The sequence below is a fragment of the Mustela nigripes genome, chromosome 8 (genome assembly GCF_022355385.1).
Source record: "Mustela nigripes isolate SB6536 chromosome 8, MUSNIG.SB6536, whole genome shotgun sequence".
NCBI lineage: Eukaryota > Metazoa > Chordata > Mammalia > Carnivora > Mustelidae > Mustela > Mustela nigripes.
In genome coordinates this window covers 10,285,704-10,309,095 of record NC_081564.1, presented here as the reverse complement: position 1 = coordinate 10,309,095, position 23,392 = coordinate 10,285,704, and the positions used below count along the sequence as shown (strand labels likewise).

General features: G+C 54.8%; 1 protein-coding gene across 1 annotated transcript; it reads right to left on the bottom strand.

The window, feature by feature from the left end:
- Positions 1-1,322: 1,322 nt before the first annotated feature.
- PLBD2 (phospholipase B domain containing 2) lies at positions 1,323-22,904 on the bottom strand. The gene is made up of 12 exons (XM_059408494.1): positions 22,569-22,904; positions 16,491-16,584; positions 13,471-13,629; positions 11,660-11,760; positions 11,226-11,440; positions 7,239-7,336; positions 4,948-5,108; positions 4,246-4,341; positions 3,915-3,986; positions 3,151-3,303; positions 2,478-2,640; positions 1,323-2,253 (listed from the first exon to the last, which is right to left on the bottom strand). Exons 1-12 carry the CDS (start codon positions 22,856-22,858, stop codon positions 2,086-2,088), a joined length of 1,770 nt encoding a protein of 589 aa, XP_059264477.1. The 5' UTR covers positions 22,859-22,904; the 3' UTR covers positions 1,323-2,085.
- Between the last annotated feature and the right edge of the window lie 488 nt (positions 22,905-23,392).

Genomic DNA, 23,392 nt, shown 5'->3' with positions numbered 1-23,392 from the left:
GGAGCCAGAAGTCCATCCTGCTATCAGAATGACTTGATCACAGAACCAATGGGAGCAGAGCAATGAGCCCCCCCCCCCGACTGGGGGGGGTGTAAACTGACACTGGACACCCATCTCAGGGATTCAGAAGGAGCGGACTTGGACTTGAGAAGAATGCCATGCCAAGCCTCTCAGACCTGAAACCCTCTTCCCAGGAGAGCGCTGCTGACGGGAAACAGGGAAGAGGGCCTGCGGGGGGGGGGGGGGCGGGGGGGCGCCCCCGGGGCCGGGGAGGGGCGCCACCACACCAACCCCCGCCGCCCCCATGCAATTCACTGAGTCCCCAAGTTCAGAGTGCAGCTTGAGACCCCTGCAGTCCCTCAGGACATGATGCAGATCCACACGGGTCTGCAGAGCCCCTGCCCACCCCGACTACCAGCAAGGACTGGGAGATTCAGGGGAGAGTGTCAAGCCCACCCCAAACCCACCCCGGACACAGGCTCATCCACTGACTTCCAGCCAGGAGGGACAGAAACATATTTTATAGGTGATGGGACATCAAGGGCGGGCAGGCAGAGACAGCAAACCATCCGTCCCTTGGCCCCAGAGTTCTTCCTGGGGGACAGAGTGGTGCTCAGTTCAAGAAAGCCTGTGCGGAACAGGGTTGCTTCCAGCCTCGACTGTCCCACTTGAGTCAGCACAAAACCCCCCAAAGAGGCAACGCCTACACCTCTGTCCACTAGAAGAGCTGAGGCGTGGAGGGCTGGGGTCAACCAGCTGGCTAAGATCAGATGGGGAGAGACTCTGTTTCGTGTCGGCCTATATCCCACAGTGGAAGTTGGGAAAGTCTTGTTGGTTACCAAGGCCCTGGGATAGGTGCTCAAGAACATCTGAATGGATGGACGGATGGATGGATGGACAGATATAGATAAATGAATAGGTAGATGGATAGATGGATGACAGATGAATAGGTGAGTAGATGGAAAATGGATGGATCTATGGATGGGTGGATGGATGGATGGACGGACGGACGGATGGATGGACGGACGGACGGATGGACGGACGGATGGATGGACGGATGGATGGATGGACGGACAGGTAGGTGAATGGACGGGTGGCTGGGTGGCTGTGTGGATGGACGGACAGATGAGTAGATGGATGAATGAATGGAAGACCGCAGGTGGACATGGGTAGGCAGGTCAGCAGACGAATAAACGGACAGATGAACAGACAGAAGAATGGACAGGAGGATGCATGGGTGGATGGTGTAGAACCCAAACCAGGGAGGACAAAGGGCACCAGCCCAGCCTCCCCCACTATCTAAAAATGCACAGCACACGGGCCACGGCCTCTCATTTAATGGCAGCACAGTCTGCAATTTGGTTCCTACAGCAGGGGAGCTGTGGGCACTGCCCGGAGGCCAGGGGCAGGCCCAAGCTGGGGGCAGAGGGCACGAGGCTGCAGGAGAGAGGCTGACACTCTTCTCTGCCCCGAAGGCCCCTCCAGCCTCAAGTCGCCAGAAACTTTGGTTTTGTTTGTTTTCAAGTTTCTGTCCTCAGGGAAGCTGTCCAGAAGGGGAAACAAAGGGGCTACTTCCCGAGCGAGCAGAGCAGCTGGGGCTGGGAGACGGAAGGACCGATGCCAACCAGAGGCAATGCCCAGGTCTTGGGCCAAAACCCCACAAGTCCCAGAGCCACTGGCAGGAATGACACTGGGAGGCGGGAACTGGAAATGTCCCCTCCTGCTCCACCAGAGGCCCCAAACCCCATCCGAGGACCCCTCCCAAGCCCTCAAGAAGAGGCAGCATGAGGACAGGGCTCCAGCGTAGGAGAAAGAGAGAAGGAGACAGAGGAGAGAGAGAGATGCAGAGAGGCGGGGGACAAGGGAGGCACTCCCTCACTGAAGGGGAGCGAGCGAGTCAGTGCTGGGCCCCATCAGGCCGCGCATCCCAACCAGGAGATGATCCGGAGGCCAGTGAACCTGGCAGACCCAGGCCCCCCAATCTGGGCACAGCAGGGGACGAAGGCCACAGAGGGGGCGGGCAGGAGGTCAGGTTGGCGGCCGATGGGTGGCCCCAGTGGCTGTCAGCAGGGCAGAGAAGGAGAGTCAGTCCCACCAGACCTCGATGGGCGAGAACTTCCAGAGGTCAGGCTGGCCCATGTGCAGCAGGCCACTGAAGGGCGAGGAGCTCCACTGGAACGGAGGCAGCTGGTCCCACGTAGGCCCACTGACTGCGACGATGTGAAAGGCCCTGGCCAGCGCCATGCTGGTCATCTGGAAGCCAGGGCAGAGGTCACTGAGCACCAGCCTGGGCTGGGCTCCGAGCTGCCCCAATCCAGACGGCCCTGACCCCAGCCCTAACTTGGCCCCCACCCGCAGCCCCGTGCCAACCCTGCCCCCTGGTCCGCCATCTGCTCTGACCCCAGCCACCCCGTGCCCCGCAGCGATGACACCACCCCAGCCCACCCCCTGCCCCCAGGCCCGGGGTGGGGCAGCACCTTTACGTCTATGCCCCCATGGGAGCGCTGGTGCAGGGCCTGGAAAGGGTACGAGCCGTTGGCGGGGTTCAGGTCAGAGCGGGCCGAGATGGCGTTCTCTGCGTTGGCCTGGGGGTTGCAGGCTTTGCACAGGGACAGGGGGTCGTGCAGGAAGTCATTGTACCTGGATGTGGGAAGGGAGGGGGCATCAGGCGTGCTGGGCGGGGGAGGCCAAGCTCCCACTGGTGGCAGCCCCGGACACAAGCCACCTGCGTTCAGGTGCCCAGCTTCCCTCACTCTTCACCCCACCATTCCACGCCTGTCCTCACATCCGCCGAGGCAGCCCTTCCTCCAGAGACCCTCTGGGGCCCCCACCCCCGATCTGGGCTAGATCCTGCCCCTCACAGCAGGGCTGGGGGCTCAGCCCGTTCCACCCTCCGTGCCCACATCCCCGAGAGGGCTTGACGGATCTCACATCTCCCACAGCGGGGGCTCCCTGCTTTGGGCCATTCCTCTGGCTGGTGCCCAGCTCCAGGGGGCCACTCAGCAGCGGGCCAGCACCCACACCTGTAACGTGTGCTTACAGCTGGCCACTGCCCTGCAACCCCCGGGCTCGTAGTGAGGCTTACACACGGGGGCCAGTGAAGCGCGTGTAAAGCTCTATGGGACTCGCGGCACACGCTCCCCCACGCACCTCATGAGCCGGAGCATGGAGTCCAGGTCGTGCACCAGCGACTGGTTCCGTCGGAAGATCTGGGCTCGGGGGCTCCCATCATAGGAGAACCAGTCCCCGTACTGGGCCACCAGGGCCTGCATCCCGCTGGCGTTGAACACACTCTCAAAATACCTACGGGGGGAAAAGGACGGTCACTTACTGCCCCTGCCCATGCTGGCTGTGCGCGGGAAGACAGAGGGGTGGTCACACCAGAACAAGATCACTAACAACCACAACAGGACAGTGACAGTCATGTCTTCTGTGTGTGCTGGGAGGTGGCTCACTGGGGTGACCAAGCTTGGGCTCTGTGGTCCAAGAGACATGGTTCAGATGCTGACTTCACCGCTGAACAGCTGGGGAACGCGCCTTGTTTGGAAAGTTAGGCATTTGCTAGAGGCCTCAGTTTCCTCGTCTGTGAAATGCGAATGGGGGTCATGGCGACTGTGCACTGGTTGTAAGGAGCAAATCTCTCATTGGTAGGGTACAGTGAGTGTCCGGAGGTGATGGCCGTGCGGCCTGGTTACAGCAGACCTAATGGGGGAGACCCAGCGGGGGCGGCACCTGAGCCTGGCCACCCCCGACCCTCCCCCCGTGGGCACAGCCCAAAGTCCCACTACTCTCAGCCAAAGAAAGGCCAAGGTGGTTTCTTCATTCTGTGGGTTGAAAACATCACGCAGGGAAGAAGCCCTGACCAGCAAGGAGAACTGAGTAGGGGTGAGGCATGGGCACGGGTGGGGACATACGGTAGGTTGTAGCTGGCCCAGTAGGTCTTCTGGTAGAGTTCTGAGGTCTTATCGGCCACCACCACCATGCCCCTGGGACCAAGAAGAGAGATGGAGCAAGACTGGTGAGAAGAGCGGCACCTGTGGGCACTGCCCTGCTCAAGAACCCCACGCGGCTCCCCATTGCCCAGAGGTAGATTAAGTCCTGGATCTTCCACCGCAGCCCGAGGCTGCCTCCCCCTCCCACCTGGCCTTCCTTAGATGGTCACCTTCCCACACACATTCCGGCGTGCATCCAGACCTTCGCCTAGGCAGCCCCGGAACCCCCTGCTTTCCTTTCCAGGCTACTCACGGGATCTGCTCCAGGACGGTGAGCACCCTGTTCCCGGGGCTGGGCCCGCCAGGGACAAATGCCTTGTAGTCCACAATCATCCACTGGTTGTTGTACCTGCCGGGAAGGAAGGAGGAATGAACACACCTTGGGGCCACTGCCCCAGCCTCCCTGCAACCCCAGGGCCCCGCGCCACCAGCAATCAAGAGAAAGAAGTGGCACTGGGGGGGAGGGTGAACTGACATCTGTCACCCTGACAGTGCAGCTTGACCAGGTGTCCTCGGCTCCCACCATGCTGTCTGTCTGCTCCAGAGAAGGCTACGGCTCCCCAGTGCTTATAGGAATACAGATCGATTCTTCAGCCCGACGTTGTAAGTCCCTGCACCATCTAGCTCCAATGTCTCCGGCTCAGAGGGCCCCCACTGACGCATGCCCACTTGCTCAGACAGCTCTCCCACCTCCAGGGCCCTCAAATCCCAAGTTCACTTCCTGGCTTCCCTCTGAGGGCCTCTCCCTAGATGGAGAGCCTGCAGGGGAGAGAAAAAGCCCCCGTTTCCCTAAGTATAAAACAAGGGAGAAGACTTTAAGACACCTTCTACCTCCAGCAGGAACCATGAGAGGGCTCTGCAGAGGGTATGGGGGGGGTGTGGCCCTGGTGCCACGTCCCTTGGGCTCTGTCAATGGGGAAATTGGCCCATTTCTAAGTGCTGGGAGCCCACTCACGTGCCACTGTTGAACCTTTTAAAGATGTCTGCCCAGGCGTCCCCGTCCAAGGCCAAGCGGTTGGCCGCCACATTACGCAACCACTCCAGCACACAGTCCTTGGGCTGCACATACTTCCAGAGGGCCGGGTTCCTGTTGCCGATGGTGGTCTCCAGTGTCACCTGTGGGAGGGCCAAGGGGGTGCTGCACAGAAGGGCCCCCTCACTTAGGATGAGGGCATGCTGTCACCAAGTGGCAGTGCTGATCAGTCAGGATCCGTACATTGATTAGTTTTTCGAAACCTCACGTGCTGCTTTGGGTGCACATTCCTACTGGTTCCCTGGCTGAGCACCGAGAGAAATTCACAATCATGCATCCAGCTTTGCCCTGGGAAAGAGCCCCTGGGAGAGTCAATGGCACTGCTCCTATGGACCTAGTCCTCCAACCGAGTCAATCAACTCTTTCCCCAGAGAGACAGCATCCCATTTCTACCCTTTCTTGCAGTTTTGCGGAGAAAATCAGCCAACTCGAAGCTGGGAGCCTGGCAGACCATCACAGTCTCACCGACCTCTTCCAGCCCTCCTGGGAAAAACACAGCATGGCTACTAATGCTCCTTCTTACTGAAAGGTAAACTGAGGCCTGAAGAAGCTAAGAGACGTGCCAAATGTCACAGCTGGTCAGTGGACGGGCCAAGATTCCATCAGCAAACTTCCAGCTCTTAAATCAATGTCCTCTCCTCTATGGCAGGATATTAGCACGCTTCCTCCTCTCTTATGCAAAGCCCCCAAACCAGCTAAAAGATAGCAAGAACCATAAATATGATGTTAAAAGGAAGAATCTGGAAGGCAAGCCTCTTAACAGCAATACCCAGGTGAGAACACTTTCTTCCACTCTTTTCGGCCTGTACCTCCCTTGTCCCTCAACCAGCCACTCTGGCTCTCCAGAGCCACTGCCAGGATTCAGATCAATGCGGCCCAGAAAGCCCTGGAAGGCAGTTTCCCCTCCCAGGATGGGGGAGTTCTGAAACTGGGGCTGTACTTAGGGAGTCTGCAGACTTACAGGGGAAAACACCACCTCTTCCTTCCCACTGCTGCCAAACTGCATTCAGCATCTCCCTGCACCGTGAGCACCGGTGACCCGCCACCGTGACGTGAGTGGTACCTGAGACCGTCACCAACAGAAATCAGATGTGTTCCCACCATACGACAGGGTTGCACCCGTCTCAAAATATCACTTATGTGCCCCGTTCCTTCGAAATTAAGGTAGTTAGCACATCCGCTCCGAGAGCCTGTGATTTACTAAGTTCACAAAGCAGCGCATATATAATGTTAAAAGGTTATTTATGTAATATTTCGCCAAACACCTTTTAATATCACTGGTTTCCTTTATGATCCCATGTATTTTGGTGTCTGCATCTGAGAATGTTATTCTGAGAAGGGGTTCACAGCACCCCCAGATTCTGCCAAAGGGGTCTGTGGCTTAGCCACCGTTAAAGACCCCGGTGGGAGGTACGTTTCCTGCTGGGACCCCTCCCAGGTCACTGGGTGAGACCTTCTCAGCTGTTCTTCCCCAGACGGTCCTCTCCTTGCCCCAGCCAGACCGTAGCGAGGGGGTCCCCTCAGTTACCACCTGGTCCTCTCACGCCTCCTTCCCCATTCCAGGGGACTAAGCCCCCCGCTGCTCTCAGAAGGCAGCAAGAAAAGGAAAGAGCCCCTTGTCACCGAGCCGCAGGGAAACTGGCACCTCCTGCTTGGAGGGTGTTTTTAGGGCAATGTTTTCCTCTCCTCCGCATGTTGCAATCTCAGGGCTCAGTGCCCCGGCGAGGGGTGCCAGGAACAGATTTCTAAACGAGCCTGGACCCCAGCCAGGAAAACCGATAAAAACAACACATTGTAAAGAGCATTTATTCAGAAAACCTGGCCGGGGTTAGAGGGAGCGGAGGCAGGATGAGAAACAGCAGGGCACGGGGGAGGGAGGGATGGCTTATGCTAAAGACCGCCAAACAAACTAGGTCACTGAGGTCAAGGTCAAAGATTTTGCAAAAGGGCCCCTCAAGTGCAGCGAAGGCTGAGGAGCTGGCTCAGAATGCCGAGTCCAGGGAGAATGCCGGATCTGGCAGCCCCGACCAACAGGGACTGGGAATCTGTTTGTAAGAATCAACCCGCCGCTCCCCAGTGGTCCAAGCACCAGAGCAGAAGAGGCCCAGCGTGGGATGGTGGAGAGGGCGGGCGCTGCATCTACCCACCTGCCCAAAGCTGCCCGGTGACCCAAAACCCCTGGGAGAGAAGGGTCACATGGGAGGGACACTCACCAGCCCGCTGCCCATGATGTAGAAGTCGTCACAGGAGAAGAGTGTGCCAGGGTAGGACGAGAAGACCACCTTGTTGCCTGGAGCCAGGGGAGAGTTCTCTGCAGGGGGGCGGCGGGGTGGGGGAGGAGAATGAGCCCAGCAGGGGGTGGGGGTACAGGTCAGACAAACCCATCTGGGGATCCCCGCACCCCAACCCAAGAGCCAGAGGCTCCAGGTAGGAGAGCAGCTGGTCTTGGGGGAGCCTCCATCCGTTCTGATATTTTAGCAAACCAGGCCATGAGCCGCTGGTGGGAAGGGGGACTGGGGAATGATGGCTTCCTGGGGTTTCCTTCCGGGGTGATGAAGGTATCCGGGAACAAGATACGGGTGATAGGACACACACACTGCAGATATTCTAAATGCCACTGAATTGTTCGCTTTACGCCGTGTGAATTTCACCTCAATTAAATTATAATTTTTTTACTACCAGAAAAATTTTTAAAAAGTAATGCAGGTTTTTTGTTTGTTTGTTTTTCTCTTCTAGAATAGGCATAACTACCTAATGGGAAAGAAACCAGAAGAGTCGCTACCTGAAGAATAACTATAAAGGGGCACTCTTTACTGAGCGGCGGTCACAGGACTGCATGTGTGTGTCCAGACCTCCCAATATAGACATCCTAAAGGTGTGTGTAAACTAGCCATCAGTAAAGTTAATACGGGCCCGGGGGGTGGGGCTCAGCCCAGGATGTCATGTAGCACCTCTCAGAATGAAAAAACTTGAAATGAAAAATGAAAAAAACAGAATGAAAAACTTGAAAAAGCTTGAAATGAATATAACACCCAGTGCTGGCAAATTTGGGGGAAAGTTGACACGCTCATAGACTCGTGGACAGGTGTAAACCAGACCAGCCACTTTGGGGGGCAATTTGGCTGTATGTATCCAGAGACTAAAATATTTAATTATACCCATCTTTTTTTTTTTTTTTTTTTTTAAGTAGGCTCCACACCCAGCGAGGAGCCCAATGCTGGGCTTCAACTCACAACCCCAAGATAAGACCTGGGCTGAAATCAAGAGTTGGACACTTAACCAGCTGAGCCACCTAGGCACCACTAATTATCCCCATCTTCATATTTTTTTCTTTTAAGATTTTATTTGAGAGAGAGAGCAAGTGGGGGAAGGGGCAGAGGGAGAGGGACAAGCAGATGCTGTGCTCAGCGCAGAGCCTGACATGGGGCTCCGTCTCACAACCCTGAGGTCACAACTTGAACCAAAATCAAGAATTGGATGCTTAAGCGCCTGAGCCCCCCAAGCACCCCTACTTATGTCCATCTTTTAACCTAGGGTTCCCACTTGTCTTGCCACAGCCCCAACCAAAAACACCAAACACCCGGACATGGCCCAAATCCTCAGTCGAGAACTTGTTAAAGTTTAGTATCAGTGGTTAGAAGGTGGACTGAACATGACAATATCCAAAATCCTCCAAGGCCGGCTGTTGAGCAAAGAGAGCAAGCTGCAAACCATCCATCTGTTACGGTCTTATTTAAAAAAAAAAAAAAAAAAATCCAGAAAGCGAACTGCTTAGGGCTGCAAAACTGCTGTATAGAACCATAAAAGTAGATACCCACCATTGTGCCTTTACCAAAATCCGTACAACCATACTATTCACAGTGAACCTGAATGTCAACTGTGATTTCCACTGAGAGTAACGTACTGACATTGACAGATAATTATAACAAGCGTACCACGCCAATGCAACACATAACAGGAGAAAGGAGCGGGGAGGTATACGGGAACTCTCTGTATTATCTACTTGATTTATCTGTAAACCTCTAGCTTTTCTAACAAATAGAGCCTATTAACTAAAAAAAAAAAAAAAAAAAAAAAAGTTCAAAAATACACAATAGAAGTGCATCCTAAAAATCCAAAGTCTAGACAGATCCAAATCAAAATGGCAGCAAGTATTCCCTTAGGAAGGTCTAGAATTTGGAAGAAGGGTATCACAAGAGATATATTTCTTTATCTGCATTGCTGGAACTTGCATCAGCAAGAATACATTCACATATTACTAGCATAATAAAAATCAATGAAAACAAATGGGAAAATAAGGAACATTTCATTTAGAAGAAAAACAGAACCAGATATTCACAGAAATTATCTCCTGTGAGTTACGGGGTGTTCAAGTGATTCTGATTGTATATGAATGTTTTAGTGCATTTTCCAATTTCCTATACCCTATGTGTATGACTTATGTAGGTTTTCGTTTCGTTGTTTATTTTCTTTTTTTTTTTTTAATTTATTTGACAGACAGAGGTCACAAGCAGGCAGAGAGGCAGGCAGAGAGAGAGAGGGAAGCAGGCTTCGCTGCGGAGCAGAGAGCCCGATGTGGGGCTCGATCCCAGGACCCTGGGATCATGACCCGAGCCGAAGGCAGAGGCTTTTAACCCACTGAGCCACCCAGGCGCCCCTCGTTCCGTTGTTTAAATAATCGCTACTCCCAACACAGAGCTCAAACTCACAACCCCGAGATCCAAGAGTTGCGTGCTCTGCGGACTGAGCCAGCCAGGCACTTCCTCACAAAGGTTCTCGTCGGAAGAGACTACAATGTTCATGGATCTAGAGCAATGAACCGGACAGATCTGTGGCTACAAACAACAACACGAATAAAGTTCACAGCCACTGCGCTAGACAACAGAAGTCAGACACAAGCAAGCCCGTGCACGTAACATGCAAAGTCAGGCACGCCACATCTACGCTGTAAGAAGGCAGATGGAGATTACGCTGGGGGTGGGGATACGTGCCTGGAAAGGGCCAGGAGAGCAGCTGCAGGGGGGCTGGGAACGTTCTATTTCTCAGTCTGGGTACACACAGGCAGCAACACTTGCAGCCGTACTCGTGTGATGTGCACGCTTCTCTGTGTACATGTCAACGCAGAAATCTGCTTAAGTTCATGGACATGAGCTTGTTTCCCGACCATTACTGTAGTTGACATCCTGTACACCATCGCTGTGCAGAAGGCAAAATGGCTCCCTAGGGACAGATCTGAGCCAAGAACTGCTGGACCACGGGAGTGACAGATTTTGAATTTTATCAGATACCGACGGGGTTCTTCTCCAAGTGACAGCGCTAACCAGTACTGCCATCATTAGCAGGGGGACTTGCCAACTTCTGGCAACAATGGATTTAATTTTAAGTTTCGCCAAGAAGGAGGTACTGCAAACATCTGGCAGTGGCTACCTCTGGGGTGGACACTGGGGCCCGGGATTGCAGGAGATCGCCATGCTGGGGTACTCGGGCCTTAGCTGCGAAGTTTTCACATTTGACAGGAAGGGTGTATTCATGTCTTCATGCATTGCTTGTGTAGCTGAGCATTTGCCCTGAGTGTCTGCTGCAAGTCCGCCCAAGCTTGCGTCCCTACTGTCCGCCATGGGACCCTGTGACTCCTCACATCAGATGCTGGGCTCTGTTTTCCCCTCCTCTCAAATCAGAGCTGGCCACTTGCCTTGCTTGGAGCAGCAGAGGGTTGTACCCATTTCAATCAGCCTTCAAGAGGCCTTCCACATTGCCCCGCTCAGATGTCACCTGAATAAGCCTCAGCTCACCCAGCTGCCCCTGCACCCAGCAGAGAGCCACCCCCCCGACACGCGGAGGAGGCCAGCCTCAGTCGCCGACCGCAGAACCATCAGTGACTCAGCCAAGATCAGCCAGGCCTGGCCCAGCATAACAAAACTATCCGGCTGACCCACAGACACGTTGAGCAAAAATTAATGATTGTGTTTTAAGCTTTTGTTGTTTTAAATTTGGGGAGACTTGTTACGCAGCAGCAGGAAACTGATACGCCTTGTGATAAGGAACTAAAAGAAACCAAGATGTCAACAATAAGGTGGACGCCTAGAATGGTTCCATGGTGTGCACAGGGCCAAGGCCCACAGGTCCCAGCAACCCCCACCCCCTGCACTGTGTGCCCCGCACGCACACTCACACACACGGACATACCCACGTCCACCCACCTAGGGGGTCTTCCCGGAACTGGAACCAGTACTTCTTGATGATGCGCAGCATGTTCTGGTAGGAGCTCCAGGTGTTGTGGGCAATCAGAAGGTCTGTCTGGCCAGGCAGCAGCTTGATGAGGGCAGAGCAAGAGCCTGAGCCCATAATGTGCTTGGTCTTGGTCTTATTCAGGGCAGGCTCCAAGTCTCCCAGGTCCCCCGAGAGCTGCAACAAGCTGAGGAGGGCAGGATGCTAGAAGGTTACCACATCGGCCTGCCGGCAGCCTGTTTCCATGCCCCGTTCACAGAGGAGGAAGCTGAGGCTCTGGAAGGCTAGGTGAGCGGTCCGAGGCTGGGCCAGGAGGAGGCAGAACCCATACGGGAACCCAGGTCTGTCTGACAATAAGGTGCATGGCCCTCTCCCCTACCCTGTCCGCTCCGGGAGTGGCACTTACAGGAACCCCAAGGGTTTGATGGTAAACCTCCCAGTTGGAAAGGTCATACTGCCTTCATAGCTGTCCTCGAGGCCTTTCAGCTGCAGGAGGGTCAGCCGCACCTAGGGGGAGGGGCACAGGTGGGGTGAGGCCTCTCCCCCTAGGGCTCACGCCTTCTCTTACAATGTGAGGGGCCCCGGTGCACCCTCCAGGATCTAGACAGCCCTGATCCCCCCTCACCCAGCCCTCCATGCCAAGCACTCTCTTGCCATCGCTTAGCTAACTAGATGTTTCTGCCCTCTGCCAACCTAAATTACCCCCACTTAAGAGCCCAGCTGAAAGCCCCCTCCTCCAAAAAGCCTCCCAGCCGACCCTGACCCACTGTCAACTGTTCCTTATTCTGAGCTCAGCTCCTGGCTGCGCTGCCACTCCGAGCATATGTCTCACTAGCTGACTCGTCCCATTGTCATTGTCACTATTCTCTAGCTAGGGAGATCGTCACGGGGTCCCCGAGCGGCCGTGGTCGGCTCCGGGTACACACCAGGCACTTTGTTAGCATCTGAAGCAGGGATGGACAGATGGACAAAAGGGTAAGATACATGGACAGACAGTCAGACAGCACTGAGAGATGGATGCGCGGCTGCTAAGTTAGGCAGAAGGGAGGCAGGGACAGAGAAGCAATCGTCCAGGTGGAGGGCAGGGTGGGCAGAATGACAGCTGTCCAGTCAGGTGCGGAGCCTGGATGCGCAGACAGGACAAGACAGATCCATTCCTTCATCTATATATATTCAACCAATCTTTACATGTAAAGCACCTACTATGTGCTGGCCCTCGCGCTAGGCGCCTCGGATCCTGTGGTGAACAAAGCAAGACTGATCCCTGCCTTGTCCTCACAGGGCTCGGGTCTCGCTGAAGACAGACTCTGAGTCCCTCACTATAGCGCCACAGGTAAGTGTGGGGACGGGACAGAGGTTGGCGGGGAGGACGTGCTCTGGGCAGAAGGGGCAGCAGGTCATCAGCCCCGAGGCAAGAGGAAACACATCTTGTTCAAGGAACCAGGAGGTCAGGGAGGCTGGACCACAGAGCAGGAGGTCAGCAGGAGATGAGCCTAGGGATCGAGGGCGCAAAAGGGGCGCGGGCATCGTCCCCGGGGAACCAGACGGCCCCAGGTGGGGAGAGCGAGCGGCGGTGGTGGAGCTACAGATGGACAGACTGCCACCTGCAGGGGCCCCGATCGCCAGGAGGCAGGTGGGGAATGAATCAGACAGACAACGGGGCGAGTGAATGGGAAGAAGTGTAGTGGGCAGTGGGCAGACGGGTAGACGGTGGGCGGGAAGCTGGACAGGCAACCCAAGGGGGTATGTCAGTGGCTGGGGCGGTGGCTGGTGGGAGAATGGAGCTGGCCTACGACGGGCAGCGGGTGGCGGGCGGGTGAGAGCGAGGGAGGAAGATGGATAAGCCTGTGTGTGGTGTGTGTGCGGACAGCCGAGCGCCGCGGATGGCTGCGTGGGAAGGAGGGGCGGACAGGGAGCGAGGGGGATGAATGGGAGGCTGACGGCTGGCTGGGTGGGTGGGTGGCTCGGAGGGAGGGACAGAGGGAGAAGAAGGAAGGGAGGGAAGACTGGATGGATGGACAGACAGATGGAGGGAGGACTGATGGATGGATGGCTAGACGGCCGAAGAGAGGGGAAGGCAGGGAGGGGAAAGGGCTGGCGAAGAGGGGCTGGCGAGACAGGCAGCCGGCCAGCCGGGCCAGCAGCAGCCGCAGCCGCGGCAGGTGCCGAGAGCAGACCCCGAGAGCAGCCCCCCCGGCGCGTGGGGGCCGCACCCACCTGATGCCAGTAAGCGGACCCCTGGTTCAGCTCCATCTCCTCCTGCATCCACTCCAGGTTGGTCTCCAGGAAGCTCTTGAGCCTCTCGCAGTAACCGACTTCGTACTCGAAGGGGCCACAGTAATTCACCATCGTGTTCATCCAGTGCATGTAGATGAGCTGTGGGGCAGGCAAGGTGTGCGAGGGCAGGTGCAGGGGGGGCGGGCTGCCAGCCTTGCCAGGGACCCCGCTGATTCCCCACTCGGGCTCCGACTCCTCAACCTCAGCCAGGCCTCTGAGAACCACAGTGCCCTGGTGAGGCCCACGCCTTTGCGCACGCGGGTTCTCTTCCCCCCCGGGGCCCTTCTCACCCATCCCACTCTTGTCCCATCAGGGCCCAATGCTTCTGGACATCCCCCTCTCTTGAGAGACTTTAGCATTCCAAGTCTGTTCTAGACCAGGCCTCCTCGGCTACCGGAGACCCCCAAGCTACAGATGTATTTGGTCAGTCAACAAAGTACGACTTTCACACCCCTACCACGTCCTGTCCTAAGCCCCGAGGACACAACAGGGAACTTACAATGGACACATGTGCAAGTGAATGCCGGACCAGTTCAGCCAGCCCTCAAGTGGCCTAATGTCACGTGAACAAGTCTGGGCTGGCCTGCTGGCAGGTTCAAGACCATGTCAGCCCCATCGGCCCCATCACTCCCGTCACCCCGGCTGACAGAGAGCCAACCCCCAGACGCATGAAGGAGACCATTCTAAGCCACTCAGCTGCCCCCTCTCCAAACTGCCAGCTGACCGCAGAAGCACGGGTGAGCCCGGCTGAGGTCAGCCAGGCCTGGCCCAGAATCTCAAATGCACCCAGCTGGCATTCCAGCAGGGGGAGGGACGTCCCCTATATTGTGGCACTACAGGGAAGGGGTCCATGCCCAGAGCTCACAAGAATGGCACTCTGTATGAACAGACCTGTGCAAACCTCACGGCAACTCTGGAAGGAAAGTGCTATCCCCACCATCCCTGCTTTATAGCTGAAGACATTGAGGCACGGGCAGGTGACTAACTTACCCAAGGTCCTCCAGACAATGAAGCAGAGTCAAGATCTGAACCCTGGAAATGTGTGGATTTGTAATTTCCCAAAGCACAGACCTCACGGGGCCAAGGCTGGTGGGTTAGCTTCCAGCCACACCCCTCACCACGCTGGAAATATTCCCAAGACACACAGGCCAGTGAGGGGATGGTGGCAGCACCCTGTACCCCAAGACTGATCGCTTAGGGACTCCCCTGCTACACTGCCATCTCCCTGAAACACATCCAAATTCTCCTCTGCCCTAGAGGCCTCAAAGAGATGCCACCTCCTCCATGCAGCTTTCCAGTACTTCCAGAAGCATTTCCCAAATGCCTGTCCTCTCTCAGGCTCTGGCCTGGTGCAGGGGTCACAGCTGGGGACAGGACACAATCACTACTCAGGAGAAGCTCCCAGGCCAGTGAGGCTGGGGGGGCGGGGTAGGGGGCAGCCGAGCAAAACGCTTAGAAACAGAAACTCTGGTCAGACAGAGCTGGGTTTGAATGCTGGCCCCTCTGCTCACTGGCTGTGTGACCCTGGGTAAGTAATTTCAGCTCTCTGGGCCTCACTGGGCTGGTCACGCCTCGCTCGGTAGGGCGGGGAGGCCAGTGTGAGGGCTGAGGCTCTCATGGGCCAGGCTCCTGGTATGTATGTCCGGGATTCCTCATAGCAGGGCCCCTGGGGCCTTGCCTCAGTTCCTGGCAGGCTAGGGGCCCCTCGAGAGACAGACTCCTGCTCATTCACTATACCCCAAGCAGCACCTGCCAGGCCCAGCGTCTGAGTAGCTCCACAGACATCAGGGTCCCAAGTGGACGTCCAGGTCCCTGCCAGCTGTCAGAATGAGAAGTGTGAGTTTCACCACAGGGTGTCCCCTGTGTGCAGTCATCTGTCACCTGCTCTTTCCCGCTCAGCAGCCAGCCTGTGGGAGGCGTCTGTACTGCCGATTCCTTCCCAAAGCTCCATCACATGGTGCTCGGCGGCCCTAGGGCATGTGCAGGTTCAAGGCCACCACTGCCAAATGACCTTTCCAAGTGGTTGTCACACCTCCACCCACACTGCGGGGGACTGGCTGTCACTGTGACAACTCACCCACTTCTGCTACGGGCCACCTTCTGAAATGGAGGTTCGCACTTTTCTAAAACCCCAGATCGAGTACAGCAGAACGGTATGTTGCCTGAGGATTCAGCACACGTGATTAAACCAGTTTAACGAAAGAGAGTGGAAATAATCCAAGAGTCTGCCCACGGATGCGGGGATAAATGAAATGTGGTCCGTCATACAAGACAGTATTACTGGGCCACAAAAAGGAGTGAGGGACTGACACGGTCCAGAACGGGGATGAAGCTGGAAAACACGATGTTGAGGAAAAGAAGCCAGACACACAAGACCACCCACTCACATGAAATGTCAAGAATCAGCAAACCCATGGAGACAGAATGTAAGTTAATGGTTGCCAGGGGCTGGGGTGAGGGAGAGAGGGGAGGTATGGGTATGGAGTTTCTTTCTAGGGCGGTGAGAACGTTCTGGAATTGGGTATTGGAGATGGTTGGGCAACCCTGTGAATACACTAAAAACCACTGAATTGTGCATTTTCAAATAGTGAGTTTTATGGCATGTGAATTATATCTCAATATAAATGAATGAATGAATGAATGAACAGACATTTAGGGGGATGGTGCCTCTGGGGGCTGGGGTTGGGAAGTGGGGCTCAGAGGGATGAATAACATTGCACATTTCAGTCCGTATGTTTCGCTACTGGGCTTCATGATTGCATATGCATCAAACAGTACCTAGCCTAAGTTTTTAGGGAATGCACGTGAGCTCTTGCTGCCCAACGACATGGAGGGCGGGAGCAGCCCTCCCACCCAACCCCACCACACACACCTCATCTCAGGACCCTTCCAAGCTTCCGGGGGTGCGCGCCGGGTGGGGTGGGAGGCGGGAGCCTCAGGCTCCCCAACCTGGCCCTTACCTCCTCAGACACGGCGGCCTCCACCACGCCCGCGGCGTAGGCCTGCAGGCTGTCATTGTAGCGGCCGTTCGTGCGCAGCTCCAGAAAGGCCCACCTAGACGGAGAGGGGAGTGGACACTGGTCAGCCCAGGCGGCACACGCACAGCCAGCCCTAGGCTGGGCACACGGCCATTTCCAGTGTTAAACCATAAAAGACGCAGTGAGGAACGGACATTTATGTGAATGGCCGTCTGTCTGTCTTTGTGCACATGTCAGGGGAAATCTCTCAAAGGGTAGATGCTTTGTCAAAGGGCACAGGTATTTTTAACTTTATAAGCACTGACAAACAGCCGCCGGCCCAGAGCTGTACTAATCCATGTCCCAGCCTCCACCATCACACCAGTCGGGGTCAACCGAGGGCTTCCTCTGGGCCAGACGGCATTCTAGTCACTTCTTGTCCACGGACTCATTCGATCCTCGCGACAACCCCATGATCCTACCAGGCAGGCACTGCTGTTCCCCGCAGCACAGAAGAGGAGGTGATGAAGGCACAAGGCATCGCAAGCGAGGAAGCCCACGCTGCTGCCCTCGTCCTATCCGGGGCCTCTGCCGTGTGGCCTTGAGGTCCTTTCTACCCACGTCCAAGTCCGTCCCCGCCCCACCAATCTGGGCTCAGTCATCTGGCTTGCTTTCGCCAATGGAGGGCAATGCCTGTGTGCCAGGTCGAAGACGACCCTTTGAGAAGCCTCCTTTGTTTCCACTTGCTCTGCTATGCCTCTGCTGCCTGCAGGAGAACACGCCCCGGCCGCCCGCTGCTCTCAGGGACATGAGAGAAACACGGAGCAGACCCACGGCATGAAGCAGAGCTGCCCTGCTGCCCCCCCGGATCCTTCAATAACCCTTGGTTATTTGCGAAGCCAGCAGGTTTGGCGGGTGGTTCGTTCCAAGGCACTGGTGCCCAACATGAGCGGATACATTTGCCGAAGCTTACAGAGCTGGCAAAGGACAGGGCTGGGGTTCAATTCCAGGCTCCTGCTCCTTCTGGGAAGCGGCACTTTCCAAACTCAGATGTGCAGCCATGTCACCTGAAGACCTGGTTTGGAGGCAGACTCGGATCAGGATCTGGGGCAGGGCCCGAGACACTGGATTTCTAACTAATGGCCGGGTGAGGCCAACACTACCAGCCCACTCCCACACCGGGCTGTGCGCTACCCCCCCCCACAACGTACCCGGTCCTGTCTGCCCACTCCCTTGCTTGAAATGATTCCTACCAATCTTTCTCATCTTTGCCAAGGCAACGGTGGAAAAACACAAACACAATCGTGTTGTTTTAATTATAATCCTTTAATTACTTCAATTACATTTGTTTTAATTTTTAAAATTTAATTAATTAATTAATTTTGAAAGTAGGCTCCACACCCAGCGCGGACCTTAAACTCACAACCCTGAGATTAAGACCTGAGCTGAGATCAAGAGTCAGACTCTTGCCCAACTGAGCTACCCAGGCGCCCCCTACACTTGCTTTTGAATTTTTATTGGTCAATTATAGTTCTTTGGTTCAAGTGCCTGAGTCACTTTTCTCCATTGTGTTTATCTTTTCTTATTGATTCGTGAAGTTCTCTATGTATACATTAGCCCTTTGCTTGTCACTAATATTGAAAATATGTTTGTGTTTTAATTGATTTAATTGAATTTTTTGCTTTTGCTTTTACCCTATAGAGGTTTTGGGGGGGTTTTGTGCGGCCAATCCTATCCATCCTTTCCTTTATGGTTCTGGATTTCATTCTTGCTCCTAGGACACAAAACTATTCGCCCAGGTGGCTTCTGTAACTAGGAACAAACATTTGTTAAGGCAATTTCCACGAAAAAAACCAGGGGCACCAAGAAGAATCTCCAAACCAAGGCAGAGCCAGGATCTGCCAGGACAGTCTCATGGGCAGGCAGCCAACCACCCAAGAGCTCCAGGGCGAGAACGGCTGTGGCCAGGGAGGACTCTAGAGAGGAAAAAACGATCAAAACACGCTCACCTGATACTTTCATCAAGTAAGCCATTTTGAGAGCCTACCGGGTGCCAGACATGGAGGGCAGGGAGTGCCAGAGTGAATGGCATTCAGGCCTGGCCTTCCCAAGGCTAATGCAGGGGTGACGGGTGGCTGAGGGGAGGGGGGCTGGCATGTAAGCAGGTAATGACATAGCAGGGCAACTGCTGTGATGAGAAAGAGGTACCATGTGCTGACAAGATGTCAGAGACAACATTAAAAAAAAAGAAAAAAATAGGATCAGAGAAGGATAAATGGTAGACTCAGGACAACACTGTGTATGACAGCATTTTACACAAGCACGCATGCATACCTGTGCTTACACATAGTATGCACATTTAGGCCTATTTATGCATAGAAAGTTCTGGAAGAAAGAGCTAACAGTGGTTATATATGGGAGAACTTACCTCATACATCCTGTCTCACTTTTCTAAACTGCTGGGATTTTTTTTAACCACGAAAGGTTAATTATTTGTCTCCTTGTGTGCTGCCTTGTTCCAGAGGGCAACTGGGGGGGGGGGGTGGATTCCATTTAGATGGGTTTTAGTGACTTTGCCCGAGTCCTCAGAAAACCTAGATAGATGGGTTTCCCCCATCTTTCCAGAACACTTTGAGTGGGGGGCGTTCCCATATAAGAGGTTTTGTTCAAGCCACCAGACTTCAGTGCCAGAGCCCGAGGTTGATCTCTGAGGATCCCTCTGTTGCCTCGGCCCGAAGCCTAATCAAATGATTCCTCGCCACCTCACCACCCCCCATCTCCACCCCCGCAACTCTGCAGGGTTCTCACCATCCCCACCACAGAGATAAGGCAGGCGAAGATAGGAACCTAGATCGGTCTGAGAGTAAACCTAAAACTCTGCTCTACACTATACTTCCTGGCCCTTCCAGCCTCGACCTCCCCATCTGTAAAACAGGGAGGCTCGAACTAGGGCAAATGGCCTCTAGAGTCCCTCACTGCTGTGCCAACTGAAAACTTTGCAAAACTCCCCATCCCCAGTCAAAAGAAAACCACGAGAGTTTAGAAACATTCGTTTCTAAACTGAAATGTACCCATTAGACTGTTCTCTATGAAAGAACATGTCCTTTCTGCTCACTTGATTCTAAAATAGCTGATCTTTTAGAAGAGAAAATTTAACAGAGGTCAATAAATGCAGTTCTGTTTTGTTTTTAATGCACTTATTCAAAAAAAAAAATAAGAAGCTGGCAGCACTGATCTCTTTCTCCAATCTTTTTTCTTTTTCTGGAGAGTCTATGGGCCACACTGGGATTTTATGTCACGGGGGCCTAATGCCTGATGACTCCTCTAAAGAGGCCACATTTGAGGAAAACCAGACCACTGCTGTGTGCTAGCAGGGCATCACACACCTCCTCTGGTCCCCACACCCTGCTTCGGGGGACAGTGCACCGTGGACACACTCGCCTACCTTAATCTGTGGCTACCAGTCCTTCTCACTCTTGGCGGCATAGGTTCACCTTTTCTGACTTCCAAGAACAGCCGGATGGTATCTACCAACTTTACTGGACTGGGCTGCTGCTTCTTAGCTGGTGGATTTAAGCGGGTTCCCTGCTTCTTAATAGGGTAATTCCTTCTTACTGGCACTCACTTCCTGCCCCAGCTCCACGGTGACTCGTGATCTGTGTCAACCAGCTGGCTGGGGAGTCAGGCAGGGCTGAAGGGGTCCAGCCTCCCCAGAATCAAGGCTGGAACCAAACACGCAGGCCCTGCCTCCTGGGGCACCTCTGATGGCCAAGCACCAAATCCTCAACGTTTCAGGGTTCATGGGGAGTGTTGTCCAAGGTCAGATACACACAAATGAAAGAGGACAGACCACGGGGGGGAAGAGGACATAGAATTTATCCTGACAATCCCAGGATCCCCCGTGGCCAATTCTGGGGGACAGGAAGAGGAGAGATCCCCAATCCAGGTAAACAGAAGAGTCAAATCCCTGGCCCTCATCCTTTGAAAAATGAGACAATCACCCACAATTCAGAGGTTCTGCTGATCGGGAGCCAGGAAACCTCAGATGTCTTTCTTTCATCTTATCCCTAAGTTCTAAGAGGTCAATCTTAAGGGTCTCAGTTTCCCTGCTTCCAATATGAAAACTTCTTTTCTTTTTTCTTTAATATTTTATTTCTTTGGGAGAGAGTGAGAGAGCAAGCATGAGCAGAGGGGAGGGCCAGAGGGAGATGCAGACTCCCTACTGAGCAGGGAGCCCAATGTGATGCTTGATCCCAGGACTCTGGGATCATGACCTGAGCTGAAGGCAGACGTTTAACCCCCTGAGCCACCCCAAAATAGGGGTTTCTAATACCTTCTCTCTACAGCACAGCCCCCAGGGCTAAAGGGGCCAACTGGACAGAAAGGATGCTGGAAACGGGATGTGAGGGCGAGAAGTGTGGAAGAGACCTGGGCTCTCGCCTCATTCCTCAGTGTCCCTAACTATAAAATGGGGGCAGAGGACACCTGCTCCTTTCTCTTTCACTCATTCCTTCCTTCAGTAAACAAACACAGGTGCTTTCTGTGCTCCCACTGAATTTCCCTTCAAGCCTCACTTTTAAGAGAGGAAACAGGTTCAGAGAGGCAAAGTGATTTGTCCAAGGTCACACAGCAAGGGAGCTGGGCCACAAAGAGCTCTCCATCCAGCACAGTCATCAAGGAAGCCCTCTTTCCATAATTCAGAGCAACACAGCCCAGTAGGGGTCTCCAGTAGGACAAGGCCCCCTCCCCAACCTGGACCTCACCTCCGTGCCTCCTTCCTAGCTAGTGTGGAAGCAGAGATTTGTCATGCCCTCTTGGTTTTGCTACACAGGGCCAAAAACACGTGTGAGTCAGCAGAGAATGGGTCACCAGATTTCAGAGCCACAGAGCCACAGAGCTCTAGCTCCCCCCACAGATAGTAACTAGCAGACTCTGTGGCCTCCTCTTCCCAGGAGCCTTCCCAGATTAGCCCCACCCACCTCCTACATCTACGGCAAATCCCTTCTTCATAATCTTCCCTCTATCTAATACCCTCCCCAGTGCCATAAAGCATCAAAATGGGGATGTCCTCCGTGTCCTGTATTTCTCCAACACCTGCAGGAATTAATGCATGCCAGCAAAATGGATAGGTGGAAGAGGGGAATGCAGGGTACACTAAAATCCCCAGCATAGCCTTAATCCAGGGCCTGAGCGCGGCTGACAAGGCTTTAAGGTGGATTTTCCCCACTACCACTGACTCAGGTTACCCTTCTGGCACTGTCTCCCCTTCTGAATGAAGACCCATCTTGCTCAGCTCTGTGTCCCCAAGGCCAAGTACATCAGGTGAGTGAATGAATGAATGGTACAGGGCCTGAGAAGGGTACCACCCAACCTCCCTGCCAGAGCATACCCTCAAAATGTGAGCCCCAGACAAGGAAGCTCACACAGGCAGTGGGGGTTAGAACAACAGCTAATCATGACTACCAAGGACGGAGCACTTGGCTGGTACTATCTCGGAAAGCAACTTTCGCCTGCACCAGGAGGGAGGAGAGAAAGAAGGAGCAGAGCCCCAGCAAAAATACTATCTGGGTCTACATGAATTTAAGGATCCTGGGTTTTCACACTGGCCTAGAATCCAGGCGAGTCTTGCTGCCCTCGTTCTGGAACAGAGGCAAGAGGAAGGCACCCACGGGGTATAAGCCACCGTCAAGGAAGTGAGAGTTTCTCCCTTGAAGAGCTATCACAAGCCTTCTGGCCCAGAGGCGGGGTAGGGATGGCGGGGGGGGGGGGGGGGGCGGTGCTCCGCGGACCTGATCCAGACGGAGGCACTGGGGCCTGGGTGGCAGGGATCTAGTCTCTAGTGTAACCGAGGTACTGTCACACCCTTAGCTGAAGGCGAGGGACTGATCCCCACGAGCTGAGGGATACTGCATTAGCCCCGATCCAACCAGGGACCTGGTCCAGGTGACTGTGCTGCAACCTAAAAGGCGGGGAAACTGACCCCCAGGGAGCCAGGAGCACTGCCCTAGGGGCAGGCGAGGCCCCGCGCCCGTGCAACCCCCTCCCCCAGCCGGTCCCGCGCGAGGTCAGGCCAACCCTTACCCGGTCTCGCGGATGGCGTTGGTGAGGTTGGCCCAGGCCACGGCATCCGGGTGGCGGCCATCCACCAGTCGGAGCTGGCCGGTCTCGGCGTCCAGGAGCACCGAGCGGCTGCGGGAGTCGGGAGGGACCGGCCCCTTGGGCCCCCACTGGCGTCCCGAGATCGGGATCGCACCCGTCAGGCCGCTCAGGAACAGCCCGACCAGCAGGGCCAGCACCAGGGCCAGCGCCAGGGCCCGCGTCAGCGCCCGGGCCAGCCGGCCGCCGGGAGAGCCGTACATCGGGGCCACCATGACGGCGCGGAGCGGGGCTCCGCAGCCCGGCTCACGTGACTTGACTCCGCTGTGGAGGGCGGGGCCAGAACTGACCGGGGAGCGGGCGAGGAGAGGCGGAGGGCGGGGCTTGAAGGAGCCCTTCCGGGGTGGGAGGGGCCAATCTTAAAGGGCCCCCCACGCCTCCGTCAGCGTCCGCAAACTCTGCTTAACAGGCTTTACCCCCAGCTGTTTATTTTTCAAATTGTCAAACTTTGAGAAAAGTTGCAGCCGTGGTAAATACCCGTGTGCCTTCCATGAATTGCTAATACTTTGCTGCATTTACTTAATTGCTCCAGGATCCACTCTTTACACCATACACAAATAGAAACTCCTGAATGATGGGCCTCTAAATGTAAAAAACAGAAGTGCATATGCAGAAGAAAATACGGGAGAATTCCTCCACAACTTGTATGTGAAAAAATACATACATGTCTAACTACATACATACATACATTTAAGTCTATCTATGGCTTAAAATTCAGATGTAATAAAAGATTTATACAATTGACTATA

Bases quoted from the DNA above. Each gene is read 5' to 3' on its own strand.
- PLBD2 (XM_059408494.1), bottom strand. From the start codon at position 22,858: ATGGTGGCCCCGATGTACGGCTCTCCCGGCGGCCGGCTGGCCCGGGCG. The intron at 11,761-13,470 runs GTGGGTGCGGCC...CCCTCCCCCTAG, and splicing joins GGTCCGCTTACTGGCATCAG to GTGCGGCTGACCCTCCTGCA. The intron at 11,441-11,659 runs GTAAGTGCCACT...TGCCCTCCTCAG, and splicing joins ATCAAACCCTTGGGGTTCCT to CTTGTTGCAGCTCTCGGGGG.